At 41.0% G+C, this 18,576-nt stretch overlaps 1 protein-coding gene across 2 annotated transcripts in view; it reads left to right on the forward strand.

Moving 5' to 3' along the window:
• Positions 1-18,576, forward strand: part of ARHGAP29 (Rho GTPase activating protein 29) — a 241,177-nt gene that overhangs the window by 180,631 nt on the left and 41,970 nt on the right. For both annotated transcript variants that reach the window (XM_082265500.1, XM_082265501.1), the window contains 4 exons: positions 4,686-4,749; positions 13,513-13,650; positions 13,830-13,894; positions 16,099-16,209. In XM_082265500.1, the coding sequence (XP_082121626.1) occupies positions 4,686-4,749; positions 13,513-13,650; positions 13,830-13,894; positions 16,099-16,209 (378 nt within the window). The remainder of the gene's footprint in view (positions 1-4,685; positions 4,750-13,512; positions 13,651-13,829; positions 13,895-16,098; positions 16,210-18,576) is intronic.

An 18,576-nucleotide genomic window follows, 5' to 3' on the forward strand; every position in this document is an offset into this window, starting at 1 on the left:
GTTCAACTTTAAGCTCGTCCTGGACTCCACCGGAATCCATATATAGACTTAAGGCCCGTACACACGATAAGAAAATCTGAAGGGAAAATTTGTCCGACGACCGATCTGCCGATTTTCGGATTGTTAGTATGGTGCTTTCGACTCCGACTTTTCGCTGACAAAATCCTGATGTGCAGGCTATATAATTTTTGTCGTCCGTAATACAACGTCCGATTTTCGTCTCATTAGTACTGTTTTCGACGGAAAAAAAATCTTAAGAGCAAGACTAGGCATGCTCAGAGATGAAAGAACACATACAAAACAATCCAACACATGACATCACTTCTGAAGTAGAATTCTGTCATACGGGAAAATTCGTATGAAAATAAGCTCTTTACTTTCCACATCAGACTAGCATGCCACAAAAGATGGACGAGCGGTTGGCGGAAATTCGTAGCGTCTGTACGGGGCTTTAGACAGGTGCTTGCAGACACCACAATGTTTTGGGCTGCAACAATTTTTTTTTTTTTTTCTTTTTTACCATTAAAAACATTTCAAGTTGGTTGGAAGAACTTACAGCCCAATTATATGACTGATACACACACGTCTGTGAAGTGTGGCTTCCCTGGATGATGTTTTGTAATGGCTCTGATTTTGCTTCACTAGTGACTTAGGAGATCTACTTTCATCCTCAATCCACCCCAACTTTCACTGTATGTGTTGGCATCATCAGCCCTCACCTAACAAGCACTGACTGGGCAATCTTATCTTCTACACCCCCACTGCTTCCTCCCCACTTCTTTTTCCCCCTGTCGTGGCTTCCTTTTCCAACTTTTTACACCCTTGACTCATGCACCCTAGTTGGTCCTACCACTTATTGTATCCCATAGGTTAGGGTTTAGACTGGTAATCCCAATTTCTATTACCCTTTGACATACTTCACTAACCCTTATATGGATATCACTTTATTCATGTCCATATGATATGACTAGGCTTGATGTTTGTTTCTACATTTTGTATACATTTTCTAAGTTCTAGGTGTATATGTACCTCTGTATATATCCTTGGACTTTACCTTATGTCCTATGTACCTTCTTTTAATCCTTAGCCCAAAGCGATATTTCCCAATCTTTCATTTGTCCTGCACAATCACAACTTTTGTTTGTCTAAAGTGCCTCCTGTCCTGGTAATAAACACATGCCCAACCCTCCTTGGCTGCCAGAATCTAATTAAGCCGACCATAGACAGTTGGAACCTCAGCTGGTTCCACAAGGGCTGGCTAAAATTGGAACCATGTATGGGTAGGCTGATTGTACCCAAATCACTCAATTGATCACCTTCAGTACAACCAGCATGCAGGTTAGGTGACAGATTAGATTTCTTAATCGGGCAACCCCCCCTACACACACATACACACACACACAGCGAGAAAACACAATAGTGTTGATGGGAGAATCCCTCCCGCAGAGTTGACTGTGCTGATGGGGGAATCCAGCTTTTTTCTTTCATGCTACTCATGGTTGCAGGAAATAAAATTGCATTGTCTATAGCCTTAGGATGTTATAGTTTCAGACATTTACACTGGATTAAGCTCATTCAAACGGTTTCATCATGCTCCCTGTGGTGTCTACAATGGTTAGCTGGCACTAGAGGAGGTATGGTCTCCTACAAGGCAGTTTGTAACAAAGCTACTTAGTCATGCTATGTCCCATCTACAGAAAAGTGAAGTAACCCCTTGTAAAGCGCTGCTATGGAATATCCACTTCAGCTCCAGAAGGTTTTGCCCCTTCACGACCAGGCCATTTTTTTGCTGTTCAGCACTTCGCTACTTTAACTGACAATTGCGTGGTCATGCAATGCTGTACCAAATCATATCTATTATCTATTCTATCAATTATATCAATTTTTTTCACACAAATAGTTTTCTTTTGGTGGTATTTGATCACCTCTGGGATTTTTACTTTTAATTATTTAAATGACAAATACAGACAACTTTAAAAAAAAAATATATATATATATCATTTTTTTTTTTTTTTTTACTTTCTGCTATAAAACATATCCCAAAAAAAATCAAATCTCTTGGACAAAATGTATTCTACTATATGTCTTTGGTTAAAAAAGAAAAATCCCAATAAGTGTATATTGGTTGTTTTGTGTGAAAGGTATAGCTTCTACAAACTATGGCATATATACTGGAATTTTTTCTAGTTTTGTATTTTTTTTTATACTAGCAAGGGCGGCAATCAGCAATGTAAAATGGGACTGTGATAGTGCAGGGGCAATATGCAGCCGGCATAAAAAACGAACATTACCATAACAACTTGCTTCTTACTTGAGTCTGCCATTTTCCTGGAAATCCAGAGCACCCAAACCGCAATAAATAGCAAAACCGCAATAAATCATAAAGTGGAACTAAACCCATTGATTTAACTGAAATCAGTTAGTGTCCATTCACACTACCGCGACTTGGTAGGCGACTTGTCAGCCTGACAAGTCGCAGTCCGTTGCGGTCCATGCAGTGCTACACGACCCGTTATAATAGGAGCGACACAAGTCGCTCCGACTTAGAAAAAGGGTCCTGTACTACTTCGGGGCGACCTCGGAGCGACTTGCATAGACATTCATTATATGAAGTCCGTGCAAGTCGCGCCGAAGTCGCGGTGCACGTGACTTCACATGTCGCCCCCGAAGTCGTGCGGCTTCAGTGTGAATGCGGTCTTACTGTACATTCCTGAAATCCCGGGATTGCTAACTGTCATATTTGCTTGTGTCCTCAAGCAAACTGTCAAACCATCAAATGGCCGGTGTCATAATTGATCACATGTGCAGCACCATGGCAGTTGCAGTTTAAACAGAAGCAGTGTCCATGGCTTTAAAGGATAGGAGGGTTTAATTCTGCTTTAAGGCTGCCCGCAATGCCTTAAAAATACCTAAAATGGGAGAGCAACTGAGCATGTGCAGAGCAGGGTGAAACCGTGTATTACTGGATTTTAAACAGTATAGACACTTATTTTTAATGTTTTACATAGCTATACCTGCAAAATGGACCAGCCTGACATGATCTAGCAGGACTTCATTTTCTGATTTTAAGCAGTGTTTTTAAAGCCTCATAACCATACATCAGTGCCTGCCAGGAATATTACAGTGGGCAACACACAGCGCAGTACACACAGGAGGGGTAGCATTTTGTTTTGTTAAAAATTAAGCAGCATGTTGCTTTCAGGAGGCATCATTGCTTGTCAGCCACCCCCATTCATTTCAATAGTAGTACGCCATAACCACACCTTAATTGCACCTATATAATTTACAGCAGGTTAATGAAGCATTTATAAAGTGTTAGCTGGGCACTTGGGGAGAAGTGGAGGTTCCTGCATCCCCGAATGCGTTGGGAAATACTGGAGAACTAGGACAGAGCAGCTCCAACACTTCCTGTCTGTACAGAATAGCCGTGTAATACGACTGTGCCAGGCAGGAGCAGAGGCATTGAGCATTATTGCCAGCGGCAAAGCTTTTTGTGTCCACAAAGTGTCGGTGCCAGCAAGAGTCAGTGCCAGCAAGTGTTGATACATTGAAGTGACGGTGCAAGTAAAGTGTGATGAAGGCTGATATTATTGTATCAGTGCTCATAGAAGAGGTGGAAAGATTTATTACCTGATATTTAAAGAAATATCAGCTGTGGAATCCACTCATTGCCAGTCACAAGGCAGGATGGCCTAATGGGTAAATTGTCTTCAGAATGGCAATAAAGAGAATACTTCGACATGACCTACAATAAAGTTAAAAGGAGATGTTCTTCTGGTGACACAGGACATCTCATGTCAGTTGTCTCGCATCAATGGCATCAAACATCGACACCTTTAGGCCAGTATAATCAAAAATGTTGATGTACACCCATATTTTGTGGTAAAGAGTGTTAATATACCCCTGGAAAATTCTCTGTGAGGCTTTAGGATGTGCAACATCCTCCCCTTTTCCGCTGGGTCATTCTTTCCATGATCATCTTGAGCTGGATCAAGTCAAGTGTCAAAGTGATCAAAGTATACGAATACGAATGCTAATTACATTTTTAGATAAAATTTTAAAATTTTCATTAAATACTTTAATTTTACCCAGTATGATGTAATAGTTGGGTCTGCTTCTTTACGTAATGCAGGCAAATCATGGCTGGTGGGAGACATCAGCAGGGTGATAATAGTTTTCACCCTACATCTCAGCACCCTACCTCGGTACTCCTCTCAGGAGCCTTCAACATTGATTTAGGCAGTGGGCTGGCTCTTGGGAGGAGTTATGGAAATATCAAAAAGTCTTGATTGGTGGATATCCGCCTGAAGAAGTGGGAGTTCCTCAGAAGGAAATGCTCACGTGATGCTGAGCTTCCATGATTGAAATCCAGTTAATAGAAGGGGTGGACCAGGGACAGTCAGGTTTGGGAGAATAGAGCTAAATGATGCTGAAAGTCCTCCAGCCAAGAAACGAGGTGGGCTCTATCTTGACTTCCCACAGCTTCTAACTCCCGCTGTGGGAAGCCTTCAGAGTGCAGTGAAATCAGAGTAAGCAATTTCAATTATAGACGAGCCTGTGCCGCTGTGCAAGACTGAAGCTTTAGTAACTAATGTAGAATTACACCCATGGAATTTATCTAGGTCTGTACACTCTATAACTTCTAATGCAATGTGTGTTTTTTTTTTTTTCTCCCCTCTTTTTAGTCATTTGAAAATCTCTCTGTGGAGGACTCGGCTGGATCGATTCATGAGAGAGATGATATACAAGGTAAAGACTTGAACTGAAAATTTCATGTGTTCTGCCCTATAAATCTGGTCACATTAACATAATCTGAGGGATTCAGTAGTCCATCCAACAGTTTTCTGGCAGTAGTTTCCTTAAGAACTACCTGTGCCTAAGTTGGACAAGCTTTTGCACCAGTGGTGGTAATGGCAACAAAGTCTCTTCACTATGGCTACAACTTGATAACCATGCTAATTTCAGATTCTTGAAGAATTACTGCCAGAAAAGGAAACTGGCAGTAATTAAGAGTAGATGTAAGCTGGTGTACAGAGGTATGCCAGTACAAGTAGCGATCGGGAGCTTTCTAATCATGTGACCAGCCAATCACAGTGGTCACATGATCACAAACCGCCCCTCCCAGCATCATAAACCCCTTAACCACTTAAGCCCTGGAGGATTTTACCCCCTTCTTGACCTGGGGGTTTTTTGCGTCTTTTTTTTTTTTTATTGCGTGACTTTAACGGACAATTGCACGGTCGTGCGACGCTGTACCTAAACGAATTTGACGTTCTTTTTTTCCCACAAACAGAGCTTTCTTTTGGTAGTATTTGATCACCTGTGCGATTTTTTTGATCATGCGCTATAAACAAAAAAAGAGCGTAAATTTTTCAAAAATAACAATATTTTCAAATTTTTTTATATGAAATTCCCAAAAAAAATGTAAAAATCAAAATTTTTTAACATTTTCGGCCAATTTGTTTTATGCTACATATGTTTGGTAAAAAAAATCGCAAAAAGCGTATTTTGGTTGGTTTGCGCAAAAGTTATCGCATTTACTAACAAAGGGAAAGATTTTTGTAATTTTTGGTGTTTTTTTTTTTTAACGAGTAATGGCAGCGATCTGCGAATTTTTTTTTTTTTTTTTTTTTGCGGTACTGCGACATTGCGGCAGACAGATCGGACCCTTGACTGACATTTTTGACACTTTTGGGGTTACTAGTGACATTACTGCAGTAATCAGTGCTATACATATGCACTGTTACTGTAAAAATGACACTGGCAGGGAAGGGGTTAACTGTGTTGGAGAGGGAGGGGTTAAGTGTTTCCTAGGGGCGTGTTTCTAACTGTGATGGGACATGGCTACTAGTGTAAAAACAGAGATCAACGGTCCTACATAGTAGAACCGTCTGATCTCCATTTTTACACAGGGGAGAATGACAGGCGGCTTGTTTACATTAGCCGCCTGCCTTTCTCCCTTCCCGGCGAACGATCGCAAGTGACCAGCGGACATCGGGTCCGCCGGTCACATGCACTGACTTGTTAGGGAACGAGCCGGGGCGGGCGCACACCTCAGCGGGCGCGCGCTCGCACGCCTCAGCGGGCGCGCGCTCGCACGCCTCAGCGGGCGCGCGCTCGCCCGCTATTGGCTCACAAGCCAGTGACAGGCTAGTGACGTACCGGTACGTCCCTTTGCCTGGCCGGGGCTGACCGCCGCAGTATATGTACTTACGGCGGTCGGCAAGTGGTTAAAGTGCTGAGAGGCGCCGGCTCCAAGGGGTTAATGTAACAGCTTCCTACAATGTGCTCTCTCTCTGGCCCCATTCAGCTGAAAGCTAAATGTAAACAAAGCTGTCTGGGATACAGGTGATGTCATTACCCTAACATGGAAATTTGTATATTTGGAAAATGATTGGTCTCTAAGTGGTCGGAGCCTGATAGGGAACTGAGAGACTAGTTCCCCATCAGGTTCGCTTTACTTTTGATTGACAGAGCACAGCAGGGGGTGGATTTGAAAGCTGCTATGGGATTGAATAGTAGCTATGGATCCCCCACTGACATGCGCTGTCAATCAGAAGTAAAGGGGACTTGATGGGGAACTAGTCTCAGTTCTCGATCAGGCTCCATCCACCCCTACTACAAGTGTGAGGTGCACAGTGGCCAGGGAGCAAGAAAAAAAGTGCACAGAGGAAGGAATATCCAGTATGGACACCTGCAACCTCAGTGCAGCCACTGCCGGACTCATGTACCGGTGACGGGTACATAAATCAGATGTTCACACCAATGCTTTGGGTGCTGCACCTTGGCAGAATTTTTAAGGATGCCTACGAAAGTCCTCTAAATATGTTTATTAAAACGTTATTTTGGTGTTTAACGTTAAGCAGCCCATAGATTATGCAATTTTCTTTCTTTCAACCTCAGGTGGATGGAAAGAAAATTGCCTGATTCCCTCATTAACACAGTTAGTGTTCATAAGGGAATCCCTCCCGCAGTGCTAATGGATCGACTTCAGTACAACCAGCCTTCCCATAGATAGATCGAGTCTTGGCCAGACCCTGCTGAACTGGCTTAGATTCAATCCACCTACGGCCGGCTTTAAACTGACCAGCAGTAAAAATATCATGGTAATTCAGATGTTCAAGTCTGTGGTTTCTGCAAGTGCCAGGATGTTTGTGCTTTCAGAAAAATTGGCAAAAATGCACAACCTAATAGGAAGTATGTGGGACTGCAGTTTAAATCATGAGTAAAGGACATGAAAACCACAGATACACCCACACTCAATTGCTATACAATCAGGCAGGCTCTTGCACTGTAAATTTGTTGGAAAGTCCAATAGAGCGTGTACATTCAGATTGTAATGTGTGCGATGAGCATAAAACTCACTACACACATTTCCACACACAATTTCTACACAATTTTCTTTAGATCCACCAACATCTATGTAGTGCCCAAATGGCTACAAATGGATTGGATAGATTAGGGACAGTGCCTTGAAAAAGTATTTATACCCCTTGAATTTTTCCACATTTTATCATGTTACATGAAAACAAAAACATAAATGTATTTTATTGGGATTTTATATGGCAGACCAATACTAAGTGGCACATAATTGTAAAGTGGAAGGAAAATTATAAATATAATTTTTAATTATGTATAAATATCTGAAAAGTGTGGCATGCATTTCTATTCAGCCCCCCTGAGTCAATACTCTGTAGAACCACATTTCGCTGCAATTACAGCTGCAAGTCTTTTTGGGTATGTGTCTACTAGCTCTTCACATCTAAAGAGTGAAATTTTTGCCCATTCTTCTTTGCAAAATAGCTCAAGCTCTGTCAGATTAGATGGATAGCGTCTGTTGAGAGCAATTTTCAATTGGATTAAAGTCTGGACTTTGACTGGGCCATTCTAACACATGAATATGCTTTAATTTAAACCATTCCATTGTAGCTGTATGTTTAGGGTAGTGGTCCTGCTGGAAGGTGAAGCTCCACCCCAGTCACAGGTCTTTTGCAGACTCTAACAAGTTTTCTTCCAAGATTGCCCTGTATTTGATATTTGGCTTCATCCATCTTCCCATCAACTCTGACCAGCTTCCCTGTCCCTGCTGAAGAAAAGCATCCCCACAACATAATGCTGCCACCACCTTGTTTCAAGGTGGCGTGTTCAGGGTGATATGCATTTTCCGCCACACATAGCGTTTTGCTTTTAGGTCAAAAAGTTAAATTATGGTCTCATCTGAACAGAGCACCTTCTTCCACATGTTTGCTGTGTCCCCCACATGGCTACTTGCAAACTGCAAATGTAACTCCTTATGACTTCCTTTCAACAATGGTTTTCTTCTTGCCACTCTTCCATAAAGGCCAAATTTGTGGAGTGCACGACTAATAGTTGTCCTGTGGACAGATTGTCCCATCTGAGCTGTGGATTTCTGCAGCTCTGTCAGTTTAGGTGGACAGCCATGTCTTGTAGGTTTACAGGTTTGCCATACTTGCATTTTCAGATGATGGATTGAACAGTGCTCCATGAGATGTTCAAAGCTTGGGATATTTTTTTATAACCTAACCCTGCTTTAAACTTCTCCACAACTTTATCCCTGACCTGTATGGTATGTTCCTTGGCCTTCATGGTGTTTGTTCAGTAAGGATCTCTAACAAACCTTTGAGGGCTTCATAAAACAGCTGTAATTATACTGAGCCTAATTTACACACAGGTGGACTCTATTTACTAATTCGGTGACTTCTGAAGGCAATTGGTTCCACAAGATTTTAGTTAGGGATATCAAAGTAAAGGGGGCTATATAGAAACGCACGCCACACTTTTCACATATATATTTGTAAAAAAAAATTAAAACCTTTTATCATTTTCCTTCTGCTTCAAATTTATGTGCCACTTTGTGTTGGTCTATGACATAAAATCCCAATAGAATATATTTACGGTTTTGGTTGTAACATGACAAAATGTGGAACATTTCAAGGGGTAGGAATACTTTTTCAAGGCACCGTAGGTCTTCATATTGCATAGATTTGGAAAACCTAAAAGTGATTGTAAAAAGATTGTATAGCCAGATTGTAACATGTGGTTACCCCAAGGCTGTGACTTGATAGCTGTATGGAAGGGGACTTCAAGTGACCTCAACTTGAACAGAAGTTGGGCCTTGTGTGTGTATATCTTGACTTAAGCCTCGTACACACGCAACGAATTTCCGCCGACCGGTCGACCGTCTTTTGTCCAGAGTGGTGTCTGTTGGTTGGAATGTGCTCTAGACTGCACACGAATTTTCCCGCATGACAGAATTCTACTTCAGAAGTGATGTCATGTGTTGGATTGCTTTGTATGTGTTCTTTCATCTCTGAGCATGCCTAGCCTTGCTCATAAGATTTTTCCCCATCGAAATCTGTACTAATGAGACGAAAATGGGACGTGTTTTGACGGTCGACAAAAATTATATAGCCTGCACACCAGGATTTTTTCGGCCGAAAAGTCGGAGTCGGTTGTCGGAAGCACCATACTAACAAGCCGAAAATCGGCAGATCGGTCGTCGGATGAAAATTCCCGGCCGAATTTCGACATGTGTACGGGGCTTTAGGATTCAAGGAGATCCACAGGAACATAATGCTGGCTGCTTTTGTATGACGTGGGTTGGCAATTTTGTGCTGCCAGAAAAAAAAAATTACTTTCTGTTTGATACAATGATGGGCCTGTTTAATCTAATAACATATCTAGCTCTTCGTAATTTGAGGAGTATTATTAATACAAGCTCAACTCACAAACTGCTACTTTAATAAATAAGTGGATCTTTGTGTTGAAAATAAACTTTTACTTTAGATAACCAACTGATTCAATGCCAGTTATCCTGAAATCATAATTTTTTATACAGCAGGTGCCATCCTTCAATAGTCAGAGATACAAATAATGAAAATGTGCTTAGTGGGGGAAGGAAGGAGTGGCACAAAAAAAAAAGTTCCCCCCATATTGTCTTAAAGAAACCATCCCTGGCATGATTTTATATGCATGCACTTTTCTTATCTCTGCAAGGTAGTAATTGTGTACTGGCGTTCGCATCTAAAGGAATACTAGGGATGTTGTCTTTCATATAAAACTATATGCTGAAAGCCTTGTGGCTTAATATGACTTTAGCGAGACATAGAAATTGTGAGCTTGCAAGATCTTGAATAGGTCACAAATGGCGGTGAAAATCAGGTGAAAGACTTTAAATGCAGATTTGCATGGTTTAATCAGCTTTGTGTAAATATGTGTTAGAAGCAGTTTGTTTTTTATAGTTAAAATGCTTTTGATAAAAAAGAAATGGCGAAAGACTTACAATTCTTACTGGAGCCCCAGATCAGTGTTTCTCAGCTTTTTCTTTTTTTTTTTTTTTTTTAACACCCAAGAACCCTTAAAAAAATGTTAAGGGTCTCTGTGAACCAATGCTAAATTATTTACATCTACATCTCAAGGTGCATTAACTGAATCAGTAAGTTGTAGATATAATACTAATAAAATGCTAATACATAAAAGAAAAAAATGAGGAATGTGACATACCTAGCAAATTTGACATCCAAAGCAGAGCAGCGTTTTTTGTTTTTTTTTTCTTTTAACACCGCTATGCTCTCTGATTTGAGACAAACTTATTTTTAATAATTCAGTGAAATAAATGACCAGAGAAGAAACACATGGAAATTGTAGTGTCCCTTTTACTTTGGTGTTTAGTGGAGAAATGTTCCCTTACTTTGATAGACACTAAAAATAGTGTCTTCTTTAAACTATAGATAACCTACCTTCATCCCATGTCATAGTAAACATGTTTTAGGCAACAATGGCCAAAGGACAATAAGAAAAAGAAGGGAAGGGAAGTGGGGCACGTAGGATTTTCATGGTACCATAGAAAAAGCATGAACAATTGGATAAAATTAGAAAAAAATTTTTATAACAAAATTAATGAAAAAAAAAAAATAGAACATATGACAATCAATAGTACATTATACGTTCATTAATAATTGGTCAGTTCAAGAGGCTCAATTGCAGTTGTACAGTTTTAACTGTGTTGTAAAAATACAACATGTATCCAGGTTCTAGTCTGCAGTTGGGCCACACTCAACATGTTTCGCGGCCAGAAGCCACTTCTTCAGGAGTATAGGAACATGAAAGGACCAAAGTCCTGCAAGGACAAAACATACATAAGTCCACAATATACAACCAATGAAAAAATAAATAGATTTCTTTTGTTACACATCGTTTGATAGCTGTGGAGAATCACAAATGCTCACCCTGGTTAACAATACCACCAAGTATCGAATTCAGAAAGGGTGCCAATAATACTTTACACTGGGGGAGTGTGCGGGAGTAGATACAGTTAGCCAACCTGGGTGGTACAGATAAAGTAATACAAAGATCATGGTCATAATCATGTGGGGTGAGGGAGTTATAGCAGCAGATGATCTAAATATCCTCAGTACATACCACACTAGTATTGCAGACGGGAAACCTCCTAATATGTGGCTATTGTAGGGAGATAGTCCAAATGCCCAATCAAAAGGAGATATGTTGGAAATTGTCCCGAAGGTGAAATGAAAAGCTATACAGATTTATAAAAAGATGTATTATACTGAATGCATGTTATCACTTACTAAAGGCAGCAAGCTAATTTATAAAAGGGGGGTATATATTAACAAGGGCATGTTGTAGCCTATAATAAATGGTAGGCAAACTTGTACATACAAAGAGAGCATACACCGAGAGTATCAGATCAAACAGAAAGTCCTTTAATAGTTGGACACTGATGATAATGTTGTTGTACTCAATCACAATAGTGTCACTTTGCTGAAGAGATCAGTCATTTGGATATTGCTTGTAAGTTGTTTATGGTAAAACAGGCATTCCCTACGGAAAACGATCAGTGGCAGTGGATATATATATATATATATATATATATATATATATATATAAAAACTGGGTTTATTGACCAATATGCATGTATAAAGACATGCATCTGTTAGTAACACATTGGCCGGTACATACAGTATAAAGTGCACTCCATGTAATCGAAGTGTCCTTACCCAGAATAGTCCAGATCTGTAGCCATAAACACATAGAGTCCCTGTATAGTTATTAAGTTAAGGCCTCACCACACGCCACTGAGGCTCCACGCCATGGGACTGTGACCTAAACTTGTGTAGTAGATGTGGGAGTGCCGTGGGAAATTTGGTGCACTTGCTATGGAGATGCCTGAAATTGCATAGGTACTGGTCAGTAGTGACCGCCACGATCAATCGGGTCTTAGAATTGGAGATCCCACAAGATCCTAGCCAATGTCTATTGGGAATCCTTGATCACATTGTTCAGGACAAATATTTGCGAGAGGCCGCTGCAAGGGCCCTGTTTCAGGCCCGCCTACTCCTTCTTAGACACTGGATAGCACGAGACCCCCCCTCTTGTAGGATGTGGTTGGAGCAATTGCGTATGGAAGAGTGTATCTATCAACATAGGGGTTCCCCCTCCAAGTTTTTTAAAGTTTTGTGGTGTGGCCCCAATAGATTTGAGACTGGATCGTCTGCTGATTTAACACCGGGGGGTGGGCTCTGGGTTGTATTTCAGATGCTGGGGGCTTTATCGCTATTGCTCCGGTTATTGCTATTACTTAAGGTTTGATATGTCATTGTTGGCTTCGGCCTATGGTTGGGTTTATGATATCAGGCTGTGACCTGTTTTGTTTTGTACTGCTTTATACAAAATGTTGACTGTGTACACGATGTGTTTATTTTGTGTGTGTTATCTCAAAAAAACTTTTTCTTGATTCCAAAAAAATTAAGGCCTGTAAGGAAGAATGACCTCAGGTAATCTGCAGAGTGACAAACGGTACAGACAGGTATCCATGCTCCTCATTTATTCCTCTGTCATTTACCTTTTGTTCTCTCATGGTTCCGCTCAGTACACCAGTGTTGATGATCAGTGGAAGAATGCCCCTGTTACCTAGGGCTAAAAGATCATTGATGTCAGTGGATACTGAGAGTGTTCATTCCTTATAAACCCCCTAGCACCTTTGGGGGAACCCTGGTTGAGAAATGCCTCCCTAGAGGCAAACTCAGACATTTCCACCCTCTTTGACCACAAACTGTTCTTCCAGAGTTAAGGTGGCCGTAGATCACCAGATTTTTCATGGAGCAAAACTAATGACAAGAAATCATCCATTAGCTGTAAACAAGGATTTTTTTTTTTTTTTCTGAAGTGCAAATCTAGAACAAATCTGTATTTGGATTTGTCAGTTTTGTTCTTAGAAAGTCAATCCTTTCAAGTATGCACATTCAAGTATTTTAGTAGTCATATGGCAGGTGACAGGCTCATCTAAGTTGCTTGTGTCTCTGACCCTTTCTTTCTAAAACCCTTGTCAATCCTATTTAGTGTCAAGCAGCATTATAGAACTATCCAAGATCAGAGTTACTTGAGCAGTCTCTGTTGGCCAGGACTGCCTGCAAGCCAGCGTGGGGCTGCCGATTAGAAATCCTTTATTTTCCCTTTACATGTTGTTTTCAGGGAACCTACGTGCAGAAGAAGTGGATAACATGCTCATGCGGAATGACAGCGGTGTGGAATCTGCGCTGGCGTATGCAAAAGCATGGTCCAAATACGCCAAGGATATCCTGGCCTGGGTAGAGAAAAGGCTTAGTGTGGGTGAGTGCCTTCTCTCAGTGTCTAATAAGCTTTGGAATTAATTCTGTTGCCATGTCTGTGCTTTAGACTGTCAGTAATGTGATTTCTAAATTATTAGATGTTTCACTGAATGTTACTCAGTAATGTCTTCCCCCCCCCCCTGGATAAGTTGTTTAAAAAGTATGTCCTCCTCATTTCAGAAGCTGAAGCTGCTAGAAATCTTGCAAAAATGGCCGAAACAGCAAAGTCTATAGTTGCTCCACAGGTAATATGATTTAAGCTTACCACTGTTACATGTATAACTGCTGGTGCATTTTTATTTTTTAATCTATTAGTGGTTGTTCATTTTAACAAAAATGTTCTTTTTACGCACCACAAGCCTCATCATGTCCTGAATATTGACAATTGAGTTTTCTCTGTTTTGCTAAAAATCATACAACCCCTTCCATTATTGACAGGTGAAGTGGCTCCTAAAACTTCACATCCATTGAAGCTGAGTTTAATGTGAAGTTTTGTCTAATTCAGTGTCTGTGATCAGATTCTTTAGCCATGATTAAAAAAAAAACAGGTCATATTCGGAACACTACAGGCGGTCTCTGGGTTACAAACAAGATAGGGTCTGTAGGTTTGTTCTTAAAGCGGAGTTCCACCCACCCCCCCTCCAAAAATTAAAAGTCAGCGGCTACACATACTGTAGCTGCTGACTTTTAATATTAGGACACTTACCTGTCCTGGAGTCCAGCGATGTCCGCACCGCAGGCAATGTTTCCATCGGCTGTCCGGTGCACCCGCCGCCATTGCCGGTCAGGTAACCCGGCAGTGAAGCCTTGCGGCTTCATGGGCGGGCCCCTACTGCACATGCGCGAAGTGCGCTGTGCACTCGGATTGGTTCGGCGGCGAGGAGTAGGAGGAGGGGTCCTCACTTCGCCACGGCGCCATTCCTGGAAGTGAATGAGCGGAAGTTCCACATTTGGGTGGAACTCCGCTTTAAGTCGAATTTGTAAGTCGGAACAGGTACATTTTTTAAGTGTAGTTTTTTTTTGATAGCATTAGGAAGGGTTAACACCCCTGTACCATTTGTTTTGCGGTCTGTGCCCCTGTTCAGAAGATATCACCTCAGTTTCTGTCCCTATGTCAATTGGATTTTGAACATTTTGGGTTGCGGAAACAAGGATTGGTGATAAAGCTTCAGTGGAGACAACTTTTTCCTATGAGAACTCTTCCAGGAGTGAATTTCCCTTCCTAGGGGTAGATTTCTCCTCACTTCCTGTTGTCTCCCTCCATTTGTAAGTAGGAGTCGTTTGTAAGACGGATGTTTGTAACCCCCGGGACCGCCTGTACTAGACTTTATCCAGCCCGAAGCTAGGGTCAGTGTGGTATCCTCAGACTCAGGTGCACAGACTGAGGATTCAAATCAAGGGGTTCCTGCTTCTGATTGGGACCCATCTGTAAGGGGATACTCTGATGGGGATCGTGATGTAAGGAGGGACTCTGGGGACCCGTATGTGGGGTGGTGGTGGGGGGGAGGGGATTCTGATGCGATAGAGGACTTCTGACTTATTTCTTGTAGCACATTTATTCATTCATTTAAATTTTATTTATTAATTTACGAAACTGATTTTTTTTTTCAGCTTGTGAATACTTTTAGAATATGTGGCTCTGAAATGTTTGGAGACCTCTGATCTATACAATAATCACAGTATAGTAGAGCTCATCACTTTCCCAGGTGCTAAGCATATCAGAAATAGAATAGGAACATTCTTGGTGAAGTCAGCGATTGCTCAGAGATTAGTTTTACAGTTACTACATTTAACATTGAGATTCATTTCACTTTCTACGCCAGTTCAATCTGAGTGCACTGAGCAGTTGTGCATACACAGCAGCATAACTTTTCCAAATGTTTTCTGAGAGCAACTATTAAATTATTTTTTGCCTTTTTAATGTGGAAGTCATGCAGTATGTGAAACCTCTAATATCCGCATTATTGAGTTTAATCAAACAAAAAGCAAGTTGCAATCGTAAGCTGTATAAGGAAATCCAAATTAATTTTTCACTGATCTGCTTTCAGGTAAATGTGATATAATCAGACCTCCTTTCTATAATGCTAGTTTCCTTGCATCTTTGCTGACCTGATGTTTTAGTATTTCAAGTCACCAAAAAATAAGACGTGGGTAGATTAGGACAGTTGGAGAAGTTCTTGCCTTCATACTTGTTCTGGGTCACGAACATGAAGTATAGCAGTAAAAAGATCACGTGACAGCTAGGCTACTAATATATTCAGAGGTAAACAATGCCGACCTTAGTTTCCTTTATTTCAACTGAATTTTAGATGGTTGCTACTGTGTAATTGCAAGTCATTGTTTATTACACTTTTTTGTATGTAAGGTTATATGCCTATATGTTTGTGTTGGTAGAATTATCCTTTCCATGTATAATTAGAAATGTAACTTACGCCTTTACTTTTTACAGGAGTTTATGCCTTTCCAGCCAATTTTCACGGCAGCTTTTCAGAACGACATTGAAGCTAGCCAGCTGTGCCTGCAAACAATTACTGCCCTTCAGAGTAACAAATTCATCCAGGTAGGGCCATCTCTTTCTTGTACTGCAATGGCTTGAAATTGTTAAACTGGCTTAAAACTTTAATGATTATTACATCACTTTTTTTTTTTTTTTATATAACGATTAAATAAAAAATCAAATTGTTAGTTGAGCCTAAGTAGTACTCTGAAAAATATACTTGGTTCCTGGAATTCCTCCTGAAAAATAGCAGAGCACTTCCTGGTGTGTGAGCGCTTTGTTCCTCCTCTGTCTACAACCTCATAGCTGTGTACCTGCAGTGTGAGATTTAAGGATGGGTATACATGTATCGGAATTTGGCTGGCCTACCAGGAACTGGCTGATTTGCAAGCTGTGTGTACCCCTCTCTGTTAAATAGTAATTGCCTTACACTGGAGCCAAATAGAGATTAGTGTGCCCACATCCCAAAATCAATACATACAACAGGAAAAACCCTCTGGGTGGGACTTTTAACCACTTAAGCCCCGGAAGATTTTAACCCCTTCCTGACCAGGCCCTATTTTGCGATTCGGCACTGCGTGACTTTAACGGACAATTGCACGGTCGTGCAACGCTGTACCTAAACTAATTTGACTTCCTTTTTTTCCCACAAACAGAGCTTTCTTTTGGTGGTATTTGATCACCTGGGCGATTTTTTGATCACGCGCTATAAACAAAAAAAGCGACAATTTTGCAAAAATAATATTTTTCACATTTTTTTATATGAAATTCCCCCCCCAAAAAAATGTAAAAATCAAAATTTTTTAACATTTTTGGCCAATTTGTTTTCTGCTACATATGTTTGGTAAAAAAAAATTGCAATAAGCGTATTTTGATTGGTTTACGCAAAAGTTATTGCGTTTACTAACTAAGGGAAAGATTTTTGTCATTTTTGTTGTTTATTTTAACGAGTAATGGCGGCGATCTGCGATTTTTTTTTTTTTTTTTTTTTTGGCGGGACTGCAACATTGCGGCGGACAGATCGGACCCTTGACTGACATTTTTGACAGTACTACAGTAGTAATCAGTGCTATACCTATGCACTGTTACTGTAAAAATGACACTGGCAGGGAAGGGGTTAACTTTACTTGAGAAGGAGGGGTAAGGTGTGTCCCTAGGGGCGTTCTTCTTACTGTTATTGGATGTGGCTGTGTGTGTAACTGCAGAGAAATACGATCCTGCATAGCAGGACCTTATGATCTCTGCACTTACACGGGAGAATGACAGATGGCTTTGTTTACATTAGCCGCCTGCCTTTCTCCCTCTGTAACTGACGATCGCAAGTGACCGGCGGACATCGGGTCTGCCGGTCACTCGCGCGGAGGTGTCTGTAAACGAGCTGGGTGGGAGCGCGCCTCCGGCGGGGCGCGCTCACCCCCTATTGGCTCACAGGCGAGTGATGTACCGGTACGTCATTTTGCCTGAACGGGGCTGACTGCCGCAGTATATGTACTTGCAGCGGTCGGCAAGCGGTTAAGGGCAATGGGTAGACAAAGTATGAATTTCAAAAAAGTATAAGAAAATATAGGAAAAAAATTCTCAAAAAATATGAAGTTTATTGCATGAAACATGTAAAAAAGATCACATGAATCCAGAGAGAACCTCCAGATTGGTTAAAACAAAATGATGCGGTTACACAATGTCATACACAACACCTGACAAAAGAAAAGAGCACATTGTGAAAAACATAGATAGCTAAGACCCAAGGCATTTAGAAAATGGTGAGGTCAAATTCTTCCTCAGGGGTCTACATGAGCATGGCTATGTACAGATGTCTACAATCACAGATGCTTTGGTGTTTGGAATGAAGCAACCGCATGTTTAAAAGAACCAAGCCGGAGTATTTCATACAAGGCTGAAATCAGTCAGTACCAGAGCGGGCCACTGGCCAAGATCCTGAGCACCCCCAACGTCCACAAGGGGCATGAGTAAGTGACCCCCGCTTGTCACGGGAGTATCTGTGAAGTACTTGATACACAATGCAGAGGGGTTTATTATGCAAGGTGATCCACAGACCAGTACCACAATGTGTAACCGCATCATTTTGTTTTAACCAATCCGGAGGTTCTCTCTGGATTCATGTGATCTTTTTTACATGTTTCATGCAATAAACTTCATATTTTTTGAGAATTTTTCTTTTCCTTTTTTTCCTCTTTTCCTATACTTTTTTGAAATTCATACTTTGTCTACCCATTGCCCTTAAAAGTCCCACCCAGAGGGTTTTTCTGTTGTATCTCTGTTAAATAGAAACAGATTGTTACATCTGGTGGTGGGAGGATAGTCCCTTCCGTCAAAATAGCTCAGCGGGAGAGATCTCCTGCATCCACATGCAGGAATCTTCTTTTTGTCCAACCAACTCACTGGTTGAGCGAAAAAAAAAAAACCTAAGTG

The sequence above is a fragment of the Pelophylax lessonae genome (genome assembly GCF_965119305.1).
Source record: "Pelophylax lessonae genome assembly, chromosome: 8".
In the NCBI taxonomy this organism is placed as follows: Eukaryota; Metazoa; Chordata; class Amphibia; order Anura; family Ranidae; genus Pelophylax; species Pelophylax lessonae.